Source organism: Pipistrellus kuhlii, unplaced genomic scaffold (assembly GCF_014108245.1).
Source record: "Pipistrellus kuhlii isolate mPipKuh1 unplaced genomic scaffold, mPipKuh1.p scaffold_m20_p_7, whole genome shotgun sequence".
Taxonomy (NCBI): Eukaryota; Metazoa; Chordata; class Mammalia; order Chiroptera; family Vespertilionidae; genus Pipistrellus; species Pipistrellus kuhlii.
Genome location: NW_023425573.1, coordinates 50,662,469 through 50,688,325, shown reverse-complemented (window position 1 = coordinate 50,688,325; position 25,857 = coordinate 50,662,469). Strand labels below are relative to the sequence as shown.

The 25,857-nt window shown below is 47.7% G+C and overlaps 1 protein-coding gene across 8 annotated transcripts; it reads right to left on the bottom strand.

The window, feature by feature from the left end:
- Positions 1-2,460: 2,460 nt before the first annotated feature.
- NR4A2 (nuclear receptor subfamily 4 group A member 2) lies at positions 2,461-21,798 on the bottom strand. Of its 8 annotated transcripts, none has more exons than XM_045575366.1 (8): positions 21,673-21,798; positions 8,718-8,841; positions 7,341-8,209; positions 6,388-6,517; positions 5,849-6,012; positions 4,750-4,952; positions 4,178-4,356; positions 2,461-4,027 (listed from the first exon to the last, which is right to left on the bottom strand). In XM_045575366.1, exons 3-8 carry the CDS (start codon positions 8,205-8,207, stop codon positions 3,771-3,773), a joined length of 1,800 nt encoding a protein of 599 aa, XP_045431322.1. In that variant the 5' UTR covers positions 8,208-8,209; positions 8,718-8,841; positions 21,673-21,798; the 3' UTR covers positions 2,461-3,770. The 8 variants fall into 8 exon arrangements, 7 of the variants coding, with proteins under 7 accessions (XP_045431322.1, XP_036277648.1, XP_036277644.1 ...); XM_036421755.2 differs by lacking the exon at positions 21,673-21,798 and adding an exon at positions 10,535-10,688 and having other exon boundaries at positions 7,341-8,031; XM_036421751.2 differs by lacking the exon at positions 21,673-21,798 and adding an exon at positions 10,535-10,687.
- Between the last annotated feature and the right edge of the window lie 4,059 nt (positions 21,799-25,857).

Sequence of the window (25,857 nt, the reverse complement as noted above, 5' to 3'; positions counted from 1 at the left end):
ATCATTGGATATCCGTGTTGACGCACCGATGCCCGCAAAGCCCAAAGCATTCTCCAGGCGAAGTGAAATCGAACCTTCCAGGGACATTCTTAAGTTGGCAACAATGTCTGTTGTCTCTTCGTGGGGCTCCTGGAACGCCGTGAACAAGTGTCCCATGAGCCTCAGGATGGGTGTTTTGAGTTGAGACGGCACTCAAACTCTCTAGGGATGGAGTCAGGCACCACAAAGAACTCCACACGGCAGGGTGCGTGGGTGCCGCTGTCGATGCAGGGTGTTATGGGCTCCCTGAACCAGGCCTTCCTCTCTTGTTAGAATCAGGACCAGAGACTCCCCGCCCCCACCTCAAAGTGGAAGGCCAGAGCGAGAGCAGCCTGGGCACCGAGGGCATCCGCAGAGTGGCGGAGCCCAGCGAGTAGCAGGTGGCAGCGCAGCTTTGTGCTTTGAATGAAGGGCATCTCTCCATAAAGTCAGGGCTTTCTAAGCAACCACACTTCTAGTGGTCTAGCCACCGTGAAGATTTAAAATTAGACCTTCCCTCTGAACCGAAAGATGTATGGTCAAGTCCTTGGAACCATGATTATGTATTTTCATAGCTGGAACGGTACACACAATAACTGACATTCTTAAAAGGACGTTGGGAGAAGAATGAGAAATGAAGCCCCTCCCCCCCCCCCCAAATCACAAACTTTTCATCTCTTCCCAAATAAGTTTTATGCAAGGGCTCGCTTTTGCAATGCAGCTTGTCTGTTGCTTCTCCTGAGTTTTATCCCTGGAAAGACTGGGAAGGGAAAAGTCCTTGGCTGCGCGGATCTCAGCAGATCCAGGGGAGATGCGTGCGAGGATCACAACCCTCACACACACACACACCCCATACGCAGCCTGGAGCTGGAAAACGAGTCAGTAACCATGAAGCAGAAAAGCACTCGCCGCTCTGCAACTTCTGTTTGACAATTGAATGCGTGCGGAGGCGGTGCGGGGTGTACGAGGCCACTGGGAGAGGGCCATCCCTCCCTCCTTTCACCCAAAATTCTGGGAAGAGAGACGCACCACCCAGCCCCTCTTGGCCTGGGGTGATGCACAGCCACTTCCTTAAGGGAGAACCGGCAGCAGAATTCCTTTCTGGGTTCAACTCTCGGGGATTCTGAGTCGGAAAGTTATTGTCTCGCCTCAGACACCTGGGAGAGGAGGACAGCCGGCTCTACAGATATCCGGCATTTCTAAAGAGCTCCTTTATGCTTATTAGTGACCGCTTTGGTTGGGCAGAAGTTGTGACAATAAAAAAGGCAAGCCTTATCTATTCAACAAAGGCGGGAAAGTAAACATGTAGCTTACACTTCATTGCTTTTGCCCCTTTGCCCCTCAGGTACCTGCAGAGAAACGCTTCTCTCACAAACAACCTCAATGACTAGGAGACCTGCTTTCTCTCCTTAACCCACCCACATAACACGTCTTCTTAAAGGGCCGGGGAGGCAAAGTAAAAATAACTGAGGAGTTTCAAGGTAAGTTACTGTTCTAACTTTGTTTTTTAAGAACAATAACACACTGGAGATTTCAGTGGCCCGAAAGAGGACGGCAATTCACAGGGTCAGTGAAGAAGTGAGTCCCCATGTTCGGCTCTCTGTGAAGTCACAGCTGTCCTTAGGCGAAACTCAGGGGACACCTGCACAGCGGCCCAGGCTGAGAGGCAGCTCAGACTTGGAGCGGCTTCTACAGCATTAAGTTACTTTCTTGATAAAAGTTGAGGCTGGGTGGAATCCTAGAGGTTGGGGGGTAACTTACTATACCAGACCCAGGACTGACAAACAGATTTTATTAATTATTTGAGAAACTTTTAAGGTGAAATACTATTAGAAAACTACAAACTGAACCTCATCACCATCCATGGAAGAAAGCAAAAAGTCATAAGAAATGTCTCTTCAGAGTTCTGCTCTACGCCAAAGACCCAAGGCCCAAAGGGTCCCCGAATGCCTGCCTGGTCCTTCTACAGACTCTTTACAAAAGTGTTAAAGAATTAGAAAAATCTGAGATTAAGTGCAACACACTTCACATCCATATTGACTTCTTGGATCTTAATGAGGTATTTCCTAAACATTGTGCGAGACAAAAACTTGACAGGACTTTGGGCCTTGCAAAAGTTCAAAAGCTGCTTGGTCTCCTGAATGTCCCTTCTGAAAGCTGCACCTATCAGCCAGCTTAACAGGAGAGTGGAGATATTTGCAATTGCTTCTGATAATTGTAGGTTGCCACCATGGAAAATTCTGATTAGGGAAAAATACTGGACTGAAATCCCTGGAAATTAGTTCAAGTCCCTCCCCTTCCCCAAGTTTCTTTTGCCAGCATAGATCTAGTCTGTCAGTTTGAAACTCAGATGTTGAAAAAGAGACCTAGCCCAAACCAAACTCCAACTCTATCTATTGCATATTGCCATTTTTTCCCTCACCCAGAAAGAAGATCGAGTTCTGTTCATTTACATAGTTTATTGTTGTAAACATTAAAATTGTCTTTCTCAAAGAAAGAATTTATCAGAAAAAAACAAATCAGTGTCTCTAACTGTCATACACCATAGAAAAAAAAAGGCAGTGACTCATATCATGTGCCATACTGGAAATATACAAAGAAAAATACTACAGAATATGGCAATATTAAAATTCTTACTCAAACATAAAATAATATATTAACTGACAATTTTAGACATTAAAAAAACAAAAAAATTCAAAGTGCTCAGTAATTTCCAGGGAGTTATGTGTATTATAAGCACTCTGGAAACAGTCAAAAGCTGCTGCATGCAAGTTTTGTTTAGCTTTAGACAACAAAATAATCAAGATATAAACTTTCTTTTATCAACATCAACGGTACATACAACACTTACAAACAAGGAATGTTGGACGGTGTTACAAACACTATGTGTCCCTTTTGTCAGGATGTTCTGGTGTGTAGTACTTGTGCCCACCTATTTTACAATTGAGAAAATGTTTAAGCTCAGATAACTACCAATCTTTATAAAATCTAACAGACTACATAGTGTCTGAAATACTATTTATATAATATAGACATTACTGAAGTAGCAAGTGCCTATAACATTTCAACCTAGAGTCAACATGCTGGTCCCTTTTTTGTGTAGTTATAATTTTTTTTTTTTTGCAAACAACACTTATCTTTTAGAATTTGCAATATTTATTCATAAATAGGCACAAAATAATTTAAAAAGCCAAACTGCATTGGGTAAATTTACAAGCCTTTGCCTTCTTCAACTCATGCCACCCACGCAACATTTAGTTTTACTATATATTACAGCTTTCTTTACAGCAGAAAACTTTGAAGTCTTTTAAAGGGCAATACTTATGGGTCCCCTTACGATGTGTGTGTGTGTGTGTGTGTGTGTGTGTGAACATTTCTCTTAACTGCACAACCAAATGCGGCCAAACATTTCCCAACATACATTAGGAATCTTTCTTCTGAACATTTAACTGATTGTTAAACTTGATAATAAAAAGTTTATACCACTGTACTGTGTGTAGTCCATGTTCTAAATCCAGGATGCCCCGAGCCAAAATGCCCTTTCAGGTTCTGCCTGCAGGTTAGGAAATAGCAACAGTTTTTGTTTTCTGTTTTTTGTTTTCCTTTAAGGATTAAGGGGCCGGGGGGTTATGGAAGGGGTGGGGTGGCTACAGCTGAGACAGCTCAAGGGGTTATCTCTGCCCTTGTGACTTGCCCCCTCTGGACAGTTTTAGGTTTTCTTTCCAGTTCCTTTGAAGTGCATGGGAGGAGGTCTAGAAAGGTAAAGTATCCAGAAAGAGTTTGTCAATTATTGCTGGCGGTGGTACCAAGTCTTCCAGTTTCAGGTAGAAAATGCGCTGTAGACCCTGTGTGCAAAGAGTACGGAGTTCTGGGAGCTTCCCCAACAGTTTGGACAAATAGTTGGGGCGGTTCAAACCCCCGTTATTGAAAGTCACGTGGTCTTTGAGACAATTGACAATCTTGTTTTGTAGTTCTTCCACTCTCTTGGGTTCCTTGAGCCCATGTCTCTCTGCAGAAAACACAATCCGAAACAAAAGAAGAATGCAAAAAGCAGTTAGCTAGCGGGCAGGCAAAAGCAGGGGAGGTGGGAGGCAAAGGGAAAATGGGCCAGATCCTTCTGGACAGTGCTGGAGAAGAGCCTTGTGCCTATGGTACTGACCTGTGACCATAGCCAGGGCAGCAATGCAGGAGAAGGCAGAAATGTCGATGTTCATGTTCTGCAAGTTGGAGGAGAATTCAACAATGGAATCAATCCATTCCCCAAAGCCACGAACGCATTGCAACCTGTGCAAGACCACCCCATTGCAAAAGATGAGTTTACCCTCCACTGGGTTGGACCTGCAATTAATACCAAAGAGAGAGAGGGGAGAAAAAGAGAGAGAGAAAAGCTAAACAACTAATTACTTGAAGAGCAATAAATGAGGGATTTAAGAGGCACCTAATTACCGAAGAGTTAATAAAACGTAGACCAGTGGACCTTGAAAGGGTTCAATTTCATAACAATCAAGAACGCCCCCTATCCCACCTCCGTGACATTCATCCAAGACTTCTGGGCTCACTCCTTCCCTTCTCTACCTTTTTCTATGATCCCATCCCTCTTTCTCCCCCTCTTTCATTTCCTATTCTGACCACTTCTCTTTCCTTCCTTTTATTTCCTTTTTCCTCTTTCTTGTCTTGTCTTGATTGCTCTCTTCCTTCTTTCCCAACCTCTCCGATTGCTTCCTCAGTTACCTGTATGCTAATCGCAGTACAAAGAGCTCTAAGAAAGCCGATTCAAAAAGCAGGTCCTGGTCGGCTTTGGGCAGGTCAGCAAAGCCCGGAATCTTCTCGGCCCAGCCCCTGATGATCTCCATGGAGCCAGTCAGAAGATCATAGAATTGTTGGATATGCTGGGTGTCATCTCCACTCATCTGATAGTCAGGGTTCGCCTGGAACTGGAATTTCATTTTAAAAAGCACTTAATGAGGTTCTCTAAAATATATAACCCGTGAAATTGCTAACCCCGTTTCTAGTAGTGGAGCCAGGTTTTTATAACAATTAAACCTCTCTCTGACCAGTAAGGAAATTAGATGTTCCGGGGCAATTAATTCAATTAGGGATGGTGCTATGAGGTCGCTGCTTTAAATATGTAAATTACCATTTCCATACAGACTAAATACAGTGCCATCCAGCCCAGGGAAACGTTCACTCTTATCTCCACAAAACAATTGACATGTTAGTATTCATGCCAGTCCCAGAGTGGGTCTCGAGCAGAAACGCCCTTTGCAAATCTTAATAAAATTGCAGTGACTGTGACTTCTAAGTTTGCCCAACATACTTCCTCCAATGAAAGCCCTCACATTCCTCACAGCGGGGGTAAAAGAAGACTCTGACACTTGATTCCCCGCCCCACCTCCGACACACTGTCTTTCCCTTCCCCGACCCCCATGCGGGTAGTGCCCCCCCCCCCCCCAACGGTGCCAGAGAGGGTGAGGATTAAAGCATCTCTGTGGAAGGTTAGGAATACATCCAAGTGGGGGCTTTTCAGCAGCCTCTGGGGTGGACATCGGAGGCATTAGCGATTGCATATGTGGTGGTGGGAAAGGGGCTCAAAGATGTTTGACCACTCTGGCCTCACACTTCTTCCTGCCGCTGCACTGTCCTCCCGTCCACACTTGTCTGCGGGGCTGCCCGCCTCCTGTGGCTCTCCTCAGCGCTGTGAGAACACAGTCTTGCTTGCCTCCTTTTATCCTGAGTTTGGGGGGGGGGGGGTGTCCCTGATGGGAGTGGGGAGGGGTTCCTGCCCATCTGTCGGGTTGGTCCACACGATACCCCCCCTCCAGCTTCTTACCCTGGAATAGTCCAGGCTGGTCATAGCCGGGTTGGAGTCGACATGGGCCCTGACGAGGGCACTGATCAGACTCACCGGGGGCGAGGGGGGAGAGGGCTCCTGTGGGCTCTTCGGTTTGGAAGGTAAACGACCTCTCCGGCCTTTTAAACTGTCGGTGCGAACCACTGCAAAGAGAGCGCCGGTTAGTGTCCCTGGGCCTAGTGGGACCCAGCTGCCTCCTTGGCCCCTCCGGGGGGGATGGCTGCAGCTGGGGGGAGTGCGGCCGGGCGGCCCTGGGCCCCACTGCTTGTAAAGCCTTGACTGACGAGAAGCATAAAAAACGCGGGGCTGTTTTATGTCCTCTTACAAATGGGTCGTATAGTTAAAAGACGAGAAGAGCCAGTGGGCTTTCTCTGGGGCAGGACGGATGGGCAAGCAGGCAGCGGCCGGTTGGTGGAGGCGGGTGGGGGGACCGGGGCTCCCCTGGCTCTGTCTGTGGAAAGTGGGGTTGGAGTAGGGCCGTGGTTCCCCGAGGGCACAGACTGCGGAGAGGGACCTACCTTCTTTGACCATCCCAACCGCCAGGCACTTCTGAAACCGGCAGTACTGACAGCGGTTCCTGCGCCGCTTGTCCACGGGGCAGTTTTTATTTGCTAAACACACGTATTTTGCGTTCTTTTGCACCGTGCGCTGCAAAACAAAACGAAAAGATAATCGAGGCTGAAAATTAATTTTCTCTTAAAAATCCAGCAACCCAAGGAATCCAGAAACAATTCCTGAAAGACCGGGGTCTACACTCTCTCTCCACAAACAAACACATATGCCTAACTGCTTTCTTTCTTTTTTTTCTTCCTTTTCCTTCCTCTTTCTTTTCTTTTTCCTCCCCCCCGGGCATGTTACGGAAGAAAATTGACAGCGTTAACATTCGAGCTAACCTCGCCGCTCCTTGCTGTGTTTTATATGCCAAGAGAAGGGGAAGGAGACGCTCAGTAAATACAAATCCGTGGGCATTCATATTATTTACATCCCTTGGAGACCTTCTCTATTTAAAATGATAAGATTATTCAATCAGGATGGCGAAATAAAGAGATCACTTAATTTGACCATAGGGAATTCTGTTCCACTTGGTTAGCTCAGACACGGCTCTCTGTCCTAACCAATTTCAATCTGAGCAGAAGAGACAGCTCCGCGCTCATGCAAATGACCCTCTTCCGACTCCCGCTCTGGCAACTCGGGGCGGAGGCCTGCGGCCGGGTCGGTTTTGTGCGGGGTGGGGGATGCGACCCAGATCTCGGGGTCTCCGGGTCTCCGGGGTCTCTCTGAGTTCTTTTCTCACCGCAGGCGCCCGGATGCCCCCACCGCAGCCTCTGCGGACCCCGGGGAAAGAACCTTCCGGGACGGGGCGGGCGGCGGGAACTGAGCCGCCCGCACCCAGGCGCAGCCAGCGTGCACCCCGAGGCTCCAGGCTGCAGGGGGACTCCCCTACCTGCCTCCGCACCCCGTCCTCGCTCACCTTGAAGAACCCCTTGCAGCCCTCGCAGGTGCGCACGCCGTAGTGCTGGCAGGCCGCGTTGTCACCGCACACGGCGCACAGCCCCTCGTTGGAGGGGGAGCCCCGCGACGGCGGCGAGGGCACCTGCGCGTCGAGCAGCTGCGACGCGTGGCCGATCTGCAGGCCCGGGAAGCCCATGGACGCGGGCTTGCGGATGGGGTTGGGCACCGCGAAGGTCTGCCCGTCCACGACGTGGTGGCCGCCCGCCGCCGGCTCCGGGTTCATGGGGACGTGCAGGGGCCCGTCGAAGCGCATCTGGCAGCTGGACACCGGGGTGCCCGGGGGCGACTGCTTAAAGGAGAAGAGGGAGAGGCGGGACACGGGCGCCTTCCTCTGCTCGATCATGTGCGTGGTGGCCACGTAGTTCTGGTGGAAGTTGTGCAGGGAGCCCGGGTCGTCCCACACGGGGCCGTGCTGCACCTGGAAGCCCGGCGTGGAGGACGTTGGGGGCGAGGAGGGCTTGTAGTAAACCGACCCGGAGTGCGGCATCATCTCCTCGGCCTGGGGGGGCAGGTGGCTGTGCTGCTGGTAGTTGTGCATCGGAATGTCTTCTACCTTAATGGAAGCCTGCTGTCCGGACAGGGGCATTTGGTACAAGCAAGGCGGCTTGACGTCGTAGCCTGTGCTGTAGTTGTCCATAAAGGTACTGAAGCTGGGGAGAGAAGTGGTGGCAGTGATTTCAGTGTTGGTGAGGTCCATGCTAAACTTGACAAACTCTGGAGTTAAGAAATCGGAGCTGTATTCTCCCGAAGAGTGGTAACCGTAGCTCTGAGAAGCGGGGCTGGCTCCTTGAGGCGAGGACCCATACTGCGCCTGAACACAAGGCATGGCTGGAAATGAAACAGGGTGATAATATACACTCAGCCTGGTCGACCGGACACTTCCTCCCGGGCTCGGGGGCACCTGGAGCTGCACCGGCAGCCCCAGCCCGCGGCGGGCGGAGCGCGGAGGGGCGCGGGGCAGGGCGGAGCCGGCGGAGGCTGCGGGGCTGAGCCGCAGGGGCTCGGGGAAAAGGCTGATCAGATGCAGACCCAGAGCTAGAAAACCACGAGGGTCTCCCCGGCTCTCTTCAAACGCCTCCCTCCCCTCCCCTCGACCCCCTTTCATGGGCAACCCAGCTCAGATGAGCCTCTCCCTCCGTTAGCTCGGATTCAGCAAGCCCATCCCAGAGATGAAGTTGAACTGTACACAATGAGAAAGTTGTTCCCGAGGGCGACAGGTTAGACAACCTTAAGTTACAGGCTTTGCTGTGGAAGATCGCATTGCCCCTGGTCTTGATATTTTAGGGAATCGGGGTTAGGGGGGCGCGGGGGGAGAAAGAAATCAAGTTGCACTAACCTTCAGCCGAGTTACAGGCGTTTTCAAGGAACTGAAAGGTGGACAGTGTCGTAAAGCAATGAAGGGTAAAGTTTCCGAGATGTTTAGAAAAGCATTGGAGAGCCCAGCCTGTCAGATCTCCTCCCTGAAATACAGACACAGAAAGCTTCAGGGTGCCTTTCCCTCCGGCATCTGCGGACTCTCACCAGGCAGCCCTCCTATGCCTTCCGTGATTCTGTCCTTGGAAACCTGGCCGTTAAAACGCAGGTGTGAAAGGGATGGCTGGAGACAACAGAAAACGCCACCCATGGCACCGTGCAAATCCTTGCGGAGGAGGGCTCTGGGGAATCAAAGGCATTCCATGGACTTATTTCATTCTTAAGAGGAAACAAATTGGCCCCTTTGGCAGGGTGTATGGGGGTGGGGGTGGGGTGTCATTTCCCATTTCAGGTTAATTCTGACCCGAAAAGAGGAAACTAGAGTTGAATCAAATACAGCATTGGAACCTTCTCTGATTTTTTTTTTCCATGGTGAAACTGGCTTTTTCTTTGGGGATTGGGGAAGGAAGTAGAGGTCAAGAGTATAAAATAAGAAAACCTCTTCCTCCACCCCTATAAGTTACAAAACCTTAGCTAGCAAGGCCTGGGCAGCCTGACGATCATCTGAATGTGCTTTTGACAGAGCACCAGGACTGGGGAAACAGGTGAACCGGCAGGCACTTGTCCACGAAACTTATCTTTCAACACTTTTACTGGCCAAGGGGTGGGAAGAGCAGACCCTGCTTTTGCAGCAGCATCTTTGGTTGGTGGCAGGGGGAGGGCAATGTTGCCGATCTGGTGTTGGCACCGTGCTGGAAGGGCTTTTTCCTACATGGCAAACCCCTTCCCTACCAGCCTGCCGTGGTCTGCCTACTTGCTGGAACAAGGCATTCTTGTATCCTGGTAATTTTCAGATGTTCCTACTTGGAAGGCATTCTACAGCATAGATGATCTTATTTAAAAATGAAAAAGAAAGCCAAACATCTACACCTTCTGTTGCCCTTGCCCCCCCCCCCCCTTTCATAATCTTGCTTCATGGGGGAGGGAGGCTAACCAGAAAAAAGTGGAAAGAATTAGACTCTTGACCCCCCACAGCCCCTGAGAAATATGCCTGTGCTAGATGTTACCCGTCTAGTTACTTCCCAGTACTCTTTCCATATTCTCCCCCCTCCGTCTGTCTCTGACACACTCACTGGCACAAGCGCGGCGCACATCAAGCCAGAGATTTCACACCAATTAGTAACAGGACACTCTCCCCCCACCCCTCTCCTTACTCAACAATGCCCAGGAAACACGGGCACCCTGGCCAGCCGCGGTGACACAGTTCCCAAGCAACACACACTCACTGAAGCACTCACTCCCTCGCTGTCACTTTGTGGGTAGCGTCCGGACCGTCCCCCTAGTAGACACCGGACTTGGCGTCTCTCCGTGTCCAAAGGCTACAATCCATTTCGCACTAAGAGCAAACTTCCAGCACATTTATTCCCGCGGACAAGTCCACGGCTCCCCGAACTATGCAAGTCTCCCTTCGAGTCCACCCACGAGGAGCCTGGAAGCCTCTCTGGGGAGCCAGCTCCCCGCTGGTGCCGAGGCTGCGGGGACCAGTGCCCTCTGCGGCCGCGCGCACCCACGCCCCATCCTCTCGCCCCACTCGCGCCCCGCGCCCCCGGCGCCCACTTCCACAACACCTATCCCGGAGAGGGAGGAGGAAGAGACGTGCAAAAGAAGAAAAAAGGACTTAAAACATTAAAAGAAAAAAAAGAAAAAAGACGGATCGCGAGCTGCACTCATGGCACCTACTCATTTAGGAGTTCTCTGCGCCTCTCTTCATTCATTCAAGTCCGCCGGAGTGCGGTTCCGCTGGGATCCGGGAGTGGGTCGGGGAGCGGGGTCCGGGAGCGGGTCGGGAGGGGCGCGGGGAGCCGGGCGCCGGGAGCGGCGGGAGCGGAGCGGGCGGCGGGCGCCGGGCGGACGGCGGCGGACTGGCGCGGCGGCCAATGTGCCTTTGTTTATGTGGCCGCCGCCGGCCCCGCGCACCTACAGCCCCGCGTCAGCGCGCGTCACAGCCCGCCGCCCAATGGCCGCCGCGCCCCGGGCTGGCCGCCGCTCGCTTTGGTATGTTTCCGACCTGACGTCATGAGCGGGGCCGGCTTTAAGGTGGGAACCGTTCTGGGCTCACCTCGGTGACCGGCGTGGTGGGTTTTTTTTTGGGGGGGTGTGTGTGTGCGCGATTTTTTTTTTTTCCGAGAGAGGTGTGACCTCTCCACTCTGGGCTGCTCAGCCCGCAGAGCAGCGACATCTCACCACCCCGCCCCCGTACCCCCAAACCCCCAAACCCCCGCCACCGAGGCCGCCCGGCCGCTCACACGGGAGGGAAGGTGAAACCAAAGGCGGGGCGGAGGGGACCACTGGGGTGGGCACGCGGACCCGCAGGGAGGGGGGTGCCTGGCAGCGCTCTAACCTCACTGGCCCGCAAGCGTCATCTCCACCAGCGGAGGCGCGAGCAGATGTCCGGGACAGGCACGCTCAGAGGGCTCGGGCCATGGGGGTGGGATTTCCCCAGCCCAGGGCACCCCCCTTCTCCCTGGCCCTGGCCCTGGCCGCCGCCTCCTCCTCTGGAATATTCATATTCTCTCTCCCCATCCCCCACCCCACCCCAAACACACACACACACAGAGTCCAAGGTGGAAGGGGCTCATGTGTGTTCTCTTCTTTCCTTGCATTGTCCAAGTGCAAAGGAAGGACGTGGTGCGTGGGATGGGGAGGGGAGGGGAGGGTAAAGGGGGAGGAAGGCAGGGACCCAGCCCTTCGGGGACCCCAAAAGCCAGAGTGAGGCGCCGTTCACTTTTCCTTTCGCAGACAATGCGGCCCGGCAGAGGGCAACAGGTGCGCCTTGGGCAGAGAGATCCTCTCATCTCTCCAGATGCGGACTCGGGCACTCTCGACCCTCCCTCCGTGCCCACCACCGCCTACCCTCCCAAGAGTTGTAGGTAAATGAATGGACCCTCCTCGGAAGCGCGGGGCTCTGGCCGCCTCCACCTGAGAGCCAAGAAGGGAAGACAGAACACAGGGAGGAGGGGGCAGGGTCCCTCCGCTAAGCATCGCGTCTCGCCCTCCCCGAAGTGTGGGCTCCGGGGGAGCCAGCCGCCCCCCGCGGCCCTCCGGTCCCGCCAACTCCGCTCCGCAAGTCCGTGTTTCCGCACCCCCTCCCCGCGCGGGTGGGGCCGGGCGCTTTTAGCAAAGGGAACGCCGCTCCCCCCCACCCCGCGCCCGGCCCTGGGCCTGAGCTGGGCCGGCCTCGGGGGCTTCTCGGTCGGGGCTACAAGAGGCTGGGACCACGGGAGAGGAGGGATGCGGGGGGGCTCTTCCTTGTGCCCGCGGGGTTCCAGCAGCCTCTCCACGGGGCTCGCTTCCAGCCGTGGAGGCCCCGTGGCAGCTCCCCGCCCCCTCGTGCCCCCCCCCCCCCATCCCGGTGTCCCCGGGGCTGGCCCCGAGCGCCGCGGAGCCACCCAGCTCCGATCTGCACGCCGCCTCCCGCTCCCCGGAGGCACGAGCGGGGAAGCCATCAGGTGCCCTGGCTGCCCGGGAGGCCAGCCGCAGGCTCTGGGCGCTGCAGCCGGGAGAAGCCTGCGTGACCGCCTAAGTTCCCCATGTGGCCATGCCCGCTGCTCTGCCGCCAGGCTCAGCGCTGCCCGTGCAGGCGCGAGGGGGGGGGAATTAAACCAGGAAGTGTGTGCATGTGAGGGAGTGTGTGTGCATGTGAGTGTGTGTGTATGTGTCTGAGTGTGTGTGAGAGTGTGTGTGTGCATGTGAGGGAGTGTGTGTGCATGTGAGTGTGTGTGTGTGTGTGTGTGAGAGAGAGAGTGTGTGTGAGAGTGTGTGTGTGCATGTGAGGGAGTGTGTGTGCATGTGAGTGTGTGTGTATGTGTCTGAGTGTGTGTGAGAGTGTGTGTGTGCATGTGAGGGAGTGTGTGTGCATGTGAGTGTGTGTGTATGTGTCTGAGTGTGTGTGAGAGTGTGTGTGTGCATGTGAGGGAGTGTGTGTGCATGTGAGTGTGTGTGTGCATGTGAGAGTGTGTGTGCATGTGAGTGTGTGTGTGCATGTGAGTGTGTGTGCATGTGTGTGTATGTGTCTGTGTGTGAGAGAGTGTGTGTGCATGTGAGTGTGTGTGTATGTGTCTGAGTGTGTGTGAGAGTGTGTGTGCATGTGAGTGTGTCTGAGTATGTGTGTGCATGTGAGTGTGAGTGAGTGTGTGTGCACGCGTGTGAGTGTGTGCGTGTGTGCATGTGAGTGTGTGTGTGCGTGTGTGTGTCTGAGTGTGTGTGTGAGAGTGTGTGTGTATGTGTGTGTGTGAGAGTGTGTGTGTATGTGTGTGTGTGCCTGAGTGTGTGTATGTGTGAGTGCGTGTGTGAGTGTGTGTGTGTGTGAGAAAGTGTGAGTGTGTGTGTGTGTGTGTGTGTGTGTGTGTGTGTGAGTGTGTGTTTGGGGGAGGGTGTAGTGGCGAGGGAAGGCGTATGAGCAGGGGGGTCGGAGGGGAGGGCGAAGGCGAGCTGATGAGCATGAGATCGGCAGCGTCAGAGCCCCGTGGGCAGAGCGAGTCCCGCGAACGAAAGGGAAAAAGTGAGAGTCGGAGCCGGCGGAGGAAAGGGGTGGAGGTGGCGGTGACGCAGGCCGCGGGCATTGACGCACCGGCCGGCGGCGCCCAAAATAGCAGCTCCGCTGGCGGCGCCCTCCCGGGCGGCCTCCCCTTCCGCCGGAGCGGGGCGCCCGGGAGCCCGCCGGGCCGGCGCAGGGCCAGGCTCCCCGCCGCTGTTTCAGGCAGACGGAAACTCAGCAGGCCTTGCCGGAGTGGCAGTTATTATTTTTTAATATATTCCTAGGAAAGCGGGGGCTGGAGAACTATTACCCTGCAACACACAAATAGGCATATCTAAGTAGAGCTAGTTCCTCCGCAGGCTCCTCCACCCCTTGTGCGGTTTAAAAAATAATAATAATAAATAAATAAATAAATAAATAACACTCTCAGAGCCCTGGGTTAAGTCTGGGGACAGCGTGAGGATTTTCTCCCTGAGAGTGGGAAAATGTTCTGGAGTTCTTAAAGTGAGCTCCAAGGAACACATACTGTGATTCGCTATTCTATACCAGCAACCTGTGGAGTCTGGCTTCTTGATAACATAGACTTTGCCCAAGTCTTAATGCACCCAAGAGGGAGAGGCAGTTTTCACAGCAGCTTAATATAATAATTATTAAATGACTTGGAATGGAGTAATTAGATGTAACGTTAAAATGCGAGAAAAGGTGGGCTGATTTCCTTCTCACTACAATCCATTTGAGTTCTCTGGGAAGAGAACTAGTTCCTGGGAAGCTTTACTTTTGAGACACACCATATGCAAGACTGAAATACCCAACTTAATTACTGGCTAAGCTACTCCCAGAGCGGGCCTTTTCGGTAGGGGTCTGAAGTGCTGCGGTGAAAAGGATCAGAAATTGTAAAGGAGGACTATGCTTAAAACTCCAAATTGCTGTGTCCCCACCAGGTTCTGGTGGAAATGTCAGTAGGACCGCCCACGACTGTAATTGACTGATTCTGTCGGTAGGGGGCCAGACTCCACAACGTTCAGGAGGATAAAAAAAAAACAGAGAGAGAGAGAGAGAGAGAGAGAGAGAGAGAGAGAGAGAGAGAGAGAGAGAGAGAGAGGGAGAGAGAGAGAGAAAGAGAAAGAGGGAGGAGAGAGCCAGTACTACTTAGGCCAATCCGGAGGAGAGCATGCTTCAGGCCCCAATATTCATATTGTGCTGGAATTCATAAATATTTACAAATCTGTGATTCTCTTCCATTTGTCTGGGAAAGGGAAAGAGTTGAACACATGGAGTTAGGTTCACAATAGATTTTCTTTATTTCCTCCTGCTCTTTTTTAACTCGCTTTTAGGTCAGGGGGGGCAGAGGGAGGGGGGTCAAAATGGTAATAAAATCTTTCATTTTATCACCAAGCAGTTCAAATTGGCATGCAGTTTGGAAAAATGAAAGCATGTTTTTAAAAATCCTATGATTACATGTTTAAATAAATTATAGTTTAGAAGAGGATTCCTGTGGGTATATTTGCTAGAACATAAGAAAATGATTTTGTGCATGCAGGTTTAATTACACATATAATGGAATCAAAATGTACAATTGAACAACCTTTTAGAAAATGTTAAAAATGATGCTTTAGGCTAAAAGGAACTGAAATTGTGCATTTATATGACTGCAACCCTTCAAGATTCTTGAACATAGATTCTTGAAAATAAACTATTTCATAACTCAATTAAAATAACAATAATGCTTTTTAGGGCTCAGAATCTGATATAACTTTAAATTATTGCCATTTACAGTTATCCCCAATTGGTGGTTTATTTTCTTAGTAAAAGTTGGTCCTACTTCTAAGTAGCTCCTATTTTTGAATCCAATAAAATTTAAAATTATTATTCCTATCAATATATGCTACTATTAGATGACCTCAGTAAAGCATTTAGGAAAGTAATACTATGATATTATATGTTATCATAGTAACCAATATTAAGCAGGACATATTGGCACATGTATGGAAAATGTTTTTATAAAAAAATCAATATAATATATACATTCACATCTAAACCAAAGTAGAAAAATATGAAAAATCAACATAAATAATACATACATTCACATCTAAACCAAGGCTAGGTAGATTATACTTAATAAAATTGAGCTTTTCATATAATTTAGAAAGCAAACATGAATGTAATCCCTTAGGATTTTCTATCTTAATACATGTGAAGAGGGCCTTAGGGATTCACTTCACTAGTCTCCCAAAATGAACCCAGACTAGCCTCACAATGCAGATATGGTGTATATACACAACTCTTATGTTGTACGAATCAAGGTAACTCTAGGATATGTCATAATAAAATTACTTAATGAAACCTATTTTAAGCATAAAAATGAGATATACATTTTAAGTTATATTTAGACAAACACATTCATGGCATTACTTCCATTTGGCAAGGAAGTTTCACTTTATTGATTGAAGGAAAAAAATTTAGAAAAAAAAACCTGTTTCTGAAAATGCAAAATCCTTTTATAATATTAAGGGGTTTGGTTTTGGGGTGTTTTGTTTTGTTTTCTTTTGTTTGTTTTTCAGTTTTTTGTTTTATTTTATTTATCTATTTATTTATTTTTGCTTTTGCCACTTCATTTGACTTAATAGGATATTAATCACCCAATAATTTGTTCTTTTGCTATAGGATGTTTACAGAAAAAGTCAATTGCTTAGCTGACATTCACATTTTGGGTAGTTGTGATTTCACTCAATTTTATTTGGCCCATTTTCATCAAAAACCATTTAATGCAAAGACTTTCAAAAATTCTTTCTTACTTTAATTCAGAACCCAGTTCTAGATGTGCAGAGGAAAAAAGGACATTTTTTTCTAGAACCATTTACTTGTAAATTAAAATTGTAAAACTGAAAAATATACGGTGAAACCTCATGACACTCAAAAAGTATTTTGCATAATAAAAATCCTTCACCTTTTCTCTAATGTTTGACTCTGGATAATCATTGCCTATTTACTTTCAACATTTCACATTTTCTTTTTTATTGTGATAAAATACACATAACACAATTTTATGATCTTTACCATCTTAACCATTTTTACTTGTACAGTTCAGTGGTGTTAAATACATTCACCCTGTTGTGCACTCATCACCACCCTCCCTTCCAATAACTCTTCATCTTATAAAACTGAAATTGTATACCTGTGAAACAATAACCCTCCCTGTTCCCCTCCTCCCAGCCACTGGCAACCACCAATATTTTCATCTGTAACAATTTTTTTTTTGTTGTTAAGCAAGGAAGTGTAACTTTGGTTTTATATTTCATTGCTAATTTCAGTAAACATGGGGGTCATTAAATGTACAAAGCCCTAAACGACATTTTAAAGATCCTGAACATAAGTTGCTAGATGCTAAAAAAATATCCAGGATACTTGAAATTTTAAAATGAGCTATTAACATTAGTAACCATCACGCTATTATATAGCATTTTGTTTAAGTAGATGAAATACATACATGTTGCAACAGTTTTTATGTGTATACCTCAGTTGGCTAGTTTTTGTTCTACCTTTAATGATAAAATAACCACTTTTGATTTTTTTCCTCAAACTAACTGGGTGATAACATAGACTCAGGGCCTAAACTAAACTCTTAATTTAATAAAAAATAAAGATACGATACTGATATATTATGACATATATATGCCATTTTCTCATCATAATTCTGCAATTACCAAGCCTATAACTTTAATACCATAAAAGCAACCTATAGCAAGGACCCTTATAGTGATAAGCAATAAATCTAATTACCATATCCTTTGAATACATGTAATATAAATTTCATTGCTCACTTAAAAGTTCTAAAGTTAACAGCATAAACTTGAAGTTAAGTAATTAAGTAATCCTTATATAGACACTTATTAAAGTATTTATACATATTATCTTAAATCTACATCTATCATTTTGCCAATTAAAATTAGGACTTTAATTGCAATTAAGTAATTTAATTGCCAATTGAACAGCAAAATTGCTAAGTGACTAATTTTAATGCCTATTTTAATTACCAATCATGACTGGGGAGGGAGCTAATCAAGTTACATCAAGCAGTACCAGAGTAATGATGTGAAGAGAAGAAAAAAAAAAAAGTAGAACAAACATTCCAGGCTACATGCTTGAAAAAAAAAAGAAAGAAAGAAAGAAAGAAAGAAAGAAAGAAAGAAAGAAAGAAAGAAAGAAAGAAAGAAAGAAAGAGAGTGAGACATAAATTAAATAAATGCAAACATAATCTTACAAATGTATAAAATACTGTGTTTATCTGAATACAGAACATGAACAGATCAAGGTTAAAGAGCTCCTGCCAATCATCAGTCAAAGTAGGAAAACCAAGTAAAAATTGTATGTGGTATTTACATGGCACTCACCCTAGCCCAGATAAAAACAGAGCTGCATATGTAGCTGAGAATAAAAGACTGTTTTCTGCTTGGCTGGTTAAATATTTACAGTTTGACAGTTTTTAAAAATCCTTTAGAAATGGAATGCTATCACAGAGAGAAACAAGTTTCCAATGCAGCAACATGAGTTTACATTTGAGAAGCAAACAGGGCCAGTGCAGTGCGATTATATTCTCTTTCCTACTGGCTCCCCTCCCCTCCCCCACTCACTGGAATGAAGTTGTATTACAGGCCTGATGCCTATTCATAACCTGCCCCATGTGACCATCAGAAACGCATAAATCTGTCCTATTTTAAATGTTTTAAAATACATTTGTGAATTAAAAATTAACAATTAAAAGAAAGCATTGAGGATTGCATCACAATTAAAATTATTTAGAGCATGGGGAATATACCTTATCCTAAAAGTATTTCTCATTTTTTCATTAAAAATAAACATACTAGCTCAAGATAAAGTCTGTAAATCAGAAAGCAACCAAAAAACAAAACAACAAAACAAAACAAACAAATACTGGTAAAAATCTTCTTGGCCATTACAAGCACATTCTCAAAAGTTTTCATATTCAAATTATCAGATTAGCAATATGAAAGGCAAGATAATATTGAAAGAGAGAAGTGAGGTTGAAAGCCAAAAGTGTGAGAGAGAGAGAGAGAGAGAGAGAGAGAGAGAGAGAGAGAGAAAGGAGGGAGGGAGGCAGGGAGGGAGGGAGGCAGGGAGGGAGGCAGGGAGGCAGGGAGGCAGGGAGGGAGGCAGGGAGGCAGGGAGGCAGGGAAGGAGGGAGGGAGGGAGGGAGGGAGGGAGGGAGGGAGGAAGGAAGGAAGGAAGGAAGGAAGGAAGGTAAGTTCCCATATAAATAATGCTAGCACTTTCCAGCTATAGGATTGCCTTGGCAGCCAGTTACCTCTTGTAGAGTAACAATGGAAATCCATCAAATCTTCATTTAAAATAAAATCATGATGCAAGATGCATATCTTGATTCTGTTACTGTGTGTGTGTGTGTGTGTGTGTGTGTGTGTACCAAAAACATACATAGTTTGTATACAAAAGGACCCAAATTATTCATGAACTATATGTAATGTTATATAACACTTGAGAAAAAACAAATAGTGCCACTTAGGATTTTATTGACTAATGGACTTGAATTCTGAAATGAAGCATAGCAGGACTTTAACCTGGCTTTTGAAGGAGGAATACATTAATACCCTCAGGGCCTAACAAAAGGCTGCAATATCTGTTCATGACGGTAACAACTTTGTAAGACAAGTTCTGTGTGACTGGTAGAAGGGCACACTTACTGTCTATTCAGAAGTCATGAAGATAGAGCTATAATTGACAAGCTCACCACTGATCAAGGTTAAAACTCATTGAGTGTTGATGTCTTAGAAATGAAATCTCAGCCATTACAAGATTACCAAAAACAGCCTCCAGAAAAGGTTGCCATAACTCACATATACAATATATCTTAGTTTGCTCAGTGTAAGAGTTTCTGCTATATAAAGACACAAATTATCATATTATTTGACAATAATATCAAACTTATTGCATTAACTCGAGCACCAAGTAACCAATTATCAGCCATCTCAAAAAGAGAAAAATGGAGAAACATTATATGGTAATTTAAAAACAGACCTGAAAGGACATGAGGTATAGACAAATTTTCAAAATGTTAACTTTCTGAAATTTGACATGACTGAAAATATATACTTTTAAAGACTGTTTATGTCTATTTGGTATTTCCCTAATCCATCAGTTCACACGAATTAATATGGTTTGCATATTGTTGTAAGTAAAGTCTTTTAAAAATAATATGTCTATAACTTTCAGGTAAACGTAAAAATGTTATAGTGAGTCAATTTTCTAAAAAAAAAAAAAGTTTTTAAAAAAAACCTTTAAGTTTCTTATTTCTCAGTGTTGAAAAAGTTAAAAAAAAAAAACCAAAAAAAAACCTTTAAGTTTCTTGTTTCTCAGTGCTGCCTCTCTGCATTAGTGAAAGAAAAATGAGGGATACAGTAAAGGACAGCCATGTTTATCATCTGAAATTAGAGGCCATGAGTTAAATATATAAGTCACCAGGGTTTGTAAAAATAAGACCTGTGAAATATTACAGGATCATTCCAGGAGGCTCCGAACAGAGACTCAGTATGCTGTCATTGACACATTGGGGATGGGGTGTTGGGGGGAACAAGTGACCAGTACCATCACATACAGGATTCAAGTTGGAGTACACATGTAGTATGTAGTGTGTGTATGTATAGAAATTGATTTCCTCCTTATTTTTCTTATATTTCACATTTCTAAGCACGGTTTTCTGTAAGTTACTTTCCAAAGTTTAATAATGATTGAAGTTATTAAAAAAATACACAAACAGCCGAAACCGGTTTGGCTCAGTGGATAGAGCGTGGTCTGTGAACTGAAAGGTCCCAGGTTTGATTCTGGACAAGGGCACATCCCCAGTAGGGGGTGTGCAAGGGGCAGCCGGTGGATGTTTCTCTCTCATCGATGTTTCTAGCTCTCTCTCTCTCTCTCCCTTCCTCTCTGTAAAAAATAAATAATATATATATATATATATATATATTTTAAAAATACACAAATACACAAAATTTCAAATAGTTAATGAATAGATTTAGGAGTTCTATTGAAACAACTCAACACCACTTTTCATAGCAGGCCTTTACTGGTGAGTTTCAAAAGAATGGCGTTCCTAAGATTGCTACTCTTAAGTAACTAGCTCTGAAAATCATATTTTCCATACCCTCATTGATTGCTGTTTGGAGGGTTGATTGGCAATATCCAAGAAAAACAGTTTTGCTAAACTTTCCAAACTTTGTATCACCCAGAGGTGAGAAGAGGAAACAGATTTCTAAGCCAGAATAATTATCAGAGCCCCTCAAATATAAAGAGGTGTGACAGAATCTGAAATGTGGCTCTGTAGTTCAATGAACGCCACAGAAACTTTGGATTGCTGTCTTCCTGTTGTTATAACAACATATCAGGTCAAGGGATATACATTGTGCCAGGTCATTTATTTTACCTTTCAGAGAGTCATCGGGTCATTCCCAGAATATAAGTGATTGACACCCCTGGAGGTGAAAAGGCTAAAGGAACCATATGGCAACATGTTGCATTCCGTCTGCTCTCTGCCCATCCGTGCTTAAGCTGCCATTAGCAACATCTGTACCTCACGGAAATCCAGCTGCGCCGCCGCCGGCTGACGGAATTGTACTTGGGGAGGGGGGCGGAAGGGGGGGGGGATCTAGCTTAGCGCCATTGCCTTGAGACTTCAAGTCTCTCTAAACCAGGACGGATGGAAGCTCTCACAATTAGACGAGACGACACAAATGCTTTATTAAAGTTTAATTTTGAACTCCCAATTAGCGAAAACTGCATTACAAATCGATTGCAATTTCCTAGAAGGCACCGCAAGTTCTCTGCCTGCCTGCCTGCCTGCCACGTGCAAGGCTGCAGAGCGAGCTTCCCCAGCTCCAGGCGGCTGAGAGGGGAGGGACCCGGGAGGTCCCCCAAAACCCCCGCCGGCCCCTCCTTCTGCTGCGAGGCGGGGGCTACTCCAAGGGCAGACCCCGCGGGAGGGGGGCCCAGGCTGGGAGGGGGGACTCCCCAGGCCCGGGCTCCCGGAGGGGGTGGGGGGTGGACGGAGGGAGGCGGCGGGAGGCTGCGGGGCGGAGAGGGGGGGGTCCCCTATCCATCGCCCCGGCCTCTCGGGAGGAGCCTCCTCCCGTCAGTTACGCAGAAGTTTCTCTTTCGCTCTCTTGGCGCTAAAACACCCAGACGGGCTTCCGGGGCGGAGGAGCGGGGCGCCTGGAGTCCCTTGGGGGGGGCTGCCCGGCGATCACCCCCACCCCGGGTCCCCTCCCCTCCCCCACCCCACACAAAGCCCGGGTCCGGGTCCGGGATACGTTACCTGCGGGCGCTCCGGCCCCTCGGAGTCCGCCTTCCCCGCCGGCCGCGCCTCCTGTGCGTCCCGCTCCCCGGGGCGCACCGAGTGGCCCCCTGCGGGCCAGGTCCCCCCTTTCTCACCAAGGAGCGGGGAGACGGGGGGAACGGGAGGAGTGGGAGCGAAAGCTGGGCCAAAGGGAACTTACTGATTTAAAAACAGAAAGGAAGAAGAAGGTCCAGCAGGCGAGGGCCGGTCGGGGCGGCGGGAAGAAAGGGCCGGCCGCCTCTCGGGGGGCCGCGGGCGGGCGGGAGGGGGTCGGGGAGCGGCCCCCAGCCCCCGGCCCCGGCCCCGGCCCCCCGCGGCGGCGGCAGCCGCTCACACAGGAGCCCATTGTCACCGGCCGGACGCGCAGCCCCGCGGCCCCGGCCCCGCGGCCAAGCGCGTCAGCGGCCCCGTCAGCCGGGCCGGGCCCGTGACGCGCAGCGCAGCCGGATCCATAAATAACCCGCGGGCCTCCCGGGGCGCGGGGCGGCGTCGGGAGGGGGGGGGGGGAGAGCGGGGACAGTGAGCCCGCCCGCAGCCCCAGCCCCCCGCGCCCCCGCCCGCCCCGGCGCCCCGCGCGGGCCGCACGCGAGTGGAAAGGAGCTGGGCGACCGGCGACCTGCCGGCCCCGCGGACACACCGAGGGCCGGGCCCGCGGGGACTCTGAGCTCCGCACCGGGGACCCGAGGGCACAGGGAACTTGGCGACGAATTGAACGAGGGTCGTTGTTGGTGCTCAGAGGGCTTTAGACCTCTGGGAGCTCTCTGCGCTCTCCCACACTAAATCCTCCCTTCAAGACAAAAAACTTGCATCTTAACTGTCCTGATCCAGCATTTTAAAGTATATGCGTGTGTTTGCATCCCATGGGGTTCCGAGTACATCCCATATATGGACCATAGCCTTGCTTTCCTCAAACTCCACCTGAATTATTTGTCTAGTTTTATTTATTTGTTTGTTTATTTATTTATTTATTTTTTGCAAGGCTGGCCTACGTCATTCCTGTAAGTTGGGGTTAGAAGCAGCGTGGGTATGACTCCAGGACTCATGCTGCTGTCAGTCCCAGAGCATTTGCATGTCTTTTTGGCCTTAGCAGAGGCCTTGAACATAGCACATTTGAATTTTCCAGAAGGCTACAATCTGTCAATGGTTCTAGAGTTTCATAAACGCTTTCTCTATAGGTAGTAGTTGTTGTTGTCATTGTTATTATTATTATTGGTAGGGACTTTCTGTTCTAGCTCCCATACTTAGGCGATTCTGCCTCACACCCTGACACTGCTCTGCCCATTGAGGTGCCCATATACAACTGGAGGTAGTAAGTTTTCCTGGGACCATCAGTTAATAGACTAGTAAAAGACTCTCTCCTCCTGAGCAAAATGTCTCAGATTATATGAACTCCACATTTCCTGGGACGCTGAGGGAGACTTTGCCCATGCCAGTGGAGTACTGAGGCGAGCTGCATGGAGAGAGTGAGTTTAAAGGCTGGGGAAATAATGCTCCACAATCTCCACCCAAAATGGTGTAGTGAAGGGTTTGCTGAGTGGGGGTGTTGGAAGACTAGGGAGTTTAGGTTTTAATTACAACTTCATTGTACCTCTGTGCCCCCTTGCAGAACTCAGCCGCTCCCTGCCTCAGTTTTCCTGTCTTCCAAAGGAAGGAGTGATGGCTTCTGAGCCCCTTTGCACACTAACATTCTAGGACACCAAAGGACACAGTTGTGTTCAGAAATTACTACTATGAGCACCCAGTGTCTCATGGGAATTGAATAACCAAATGCAGAATAATTTAGCTCCAGCCTATGATTTTGTGCATTTTACAAAAACAAAGCATATTGGAGCCAGTTGAGAAGAAGAATGAATTCAATTATACCATTAAAACTGTATGCTTCATTTACATGACCGCAGATATAATTACAGCCTGGTGATGTTTTAGGCCCTTTCCAACACCATATTCTTTTATGTGAACTTTAATGAATTGTGGGTAGCACAATGTACTAGGACCATTTTCTCTAATTTTGCCCCCATTCTGGCTTGGGTGGAGGAGGTTTTCTGTTGAAAGACACTTCAGGGAGTGGTATTTGCGGGGCAGGCTAAGGTCTGCTTTGGATGGAACCTCCACAGAGAGTTGGAATCTGCCTCGTTCTCCTGTCTCCAGGTTGGTGAAAGCAGAGAATGTAAAACTGGCAGAAACACGTTTAGAGCCAAAACATTTGCTTCACGTAGACACTATCAAAGTGTGATCACAACTAAAAGTTAACCAGTATTTTTCCGGTTCTGAACGCACATCTGCCTCCCTTTTCCATAAAATGTTTGGTGTCTCTTCTTCTGCAACTCAGAAAGAGCTCTTTTTCTTTCTTTTACTGCTACTTTCCTAATGCTTCCAGCTTCTCACATAGCTTTACATCAAAACTCTTTTTTTTTTTTTAATTTCCTTATCCTTTTTTTCATGTGGTCAATTCCATTCACCATTATCCTAACCCTTAAATGTTGAACAGAATGAGAATTAGGGTACAGGCTAAAATGGAAACATTTTCAATTTTAGAGGGAGGAAATAAAACTTGGTTCTAGGACTAATAGAAATGCAGTGTGGGGGGGGGGGGAGGACGACACACACCACACTTTCTTCCAAACAAAACAAACAAACAAACAAACAAAAACAAACCTTCATGCTAAAATTTGCTAAATAAGAGACTGAAAATATGGAAAATCTCTTTATTTGGGGCTCCTTGATAGCATAGAGCTTATTACAATTTTTCAAACATACTAAAGGTTTTAGAATGTGGACATTTCTCAATATTTTTGAAGTTTCTGTCTACCTGAGGGTAAATCCTTTGAAAAGATTCCTACAGTCACAGTATTGAAAAATTTATTAAAGAAACTACTGTGCACTCTTGCCTTATTACTCAGTTAATCCTGCTCTATATTTAGAGAGTGGTGCCAGCCAGGCTGAGGCATCAAAGGAATGAGCACAAATATTTGCCATGTCCCATGCAGTATAGTTTTGGTGATAGAAAATTCATTTTGGAAAATATCAAATGGATAAATAGGTTAACAAGAAAAGCGATGAGAGATTCTCAGCATTCCAAACGAAAGGAAATGAACAACCAAGGTCATAAAACTAGAAGCTTCTGCATTTATAAAACCAAGAAATGGAAGCTTTTAAAAGAAAATAAATTCAGCAAAATTAGCAAGGCTCCCCACATCAGTTCAAAATATGGACATTTATACATAACTGCTCCTTCGGATAAGGTGGTCCTGGTTTTGATGGCTCCTCCCTAGAACTGCACAGACTTTGGTAACTCATTGATGGGACCTATTGCAAACTTTGATGTTGAGATATAAATTCTAACATCAAACCAGAATTTTGTTAATAGTAAATTTTAAAAATTTTATTTGTGAAGGTGCAAAGTCCTAGGCCTCTTTGCCGTCTGGTCCATTCCTGGCTCTTCTGACTTCTGTTCTCTGTCGCGGGGAGCTGGTCCTGTGAGCAGCATTTCCCTACATTTCTTAGGAGCTGGCTGCCAGCTGGGTGTGACCCAAGGGAAGAAACTGTGGGAAAGTGGAGAGCTGGAGGAGGGGAAAATTAGGGTATACCTCACTGTGCCCCCATGCTCCTGACAAGTGCCCCAAGATTCATTTGTTTCTAACCTTCAGTTGTTATTAACGCCTGCACAGACTTATGGGGTGGGGGTGCAGACAATCAAGGAAGAGAACAACATAGCGAAGTATAACCTGCATACCGCAGCTCTCTAAGACTAGTCAGATGGTCCCGAGGCAGAATAGTAAGATGGGAAAATTGCTTGGCAAGTGGAAGGGGACACTGAGATAGACAGACAGCCTATTCAAATTGGCCCCACTCAGCACCCTCACCCACCTGCTTCCTTCTCCCTTGCAAGACCACTCCCTCTAACCTTAAGCCCTCAGGACAGTGAGGTTCTGATCAGCATCAAATAATCTTAGGAACAAAGCCTCGGGTCTGAGTTTTGGTCAAACAAGAGGTAACACCTAGGCCTCAGTGGTGTTTCAGCTCCAGGCCCAGAAAAGCAGCGAAACACATGAAGCCACGCCATGACTGACATCAGGACCAGATGCAATGACCAATGACCCATTACCTTAGCACTGACCAATCGGTAGAGACCATGACCCTGAAAGGACACACCTGGAAAACTGA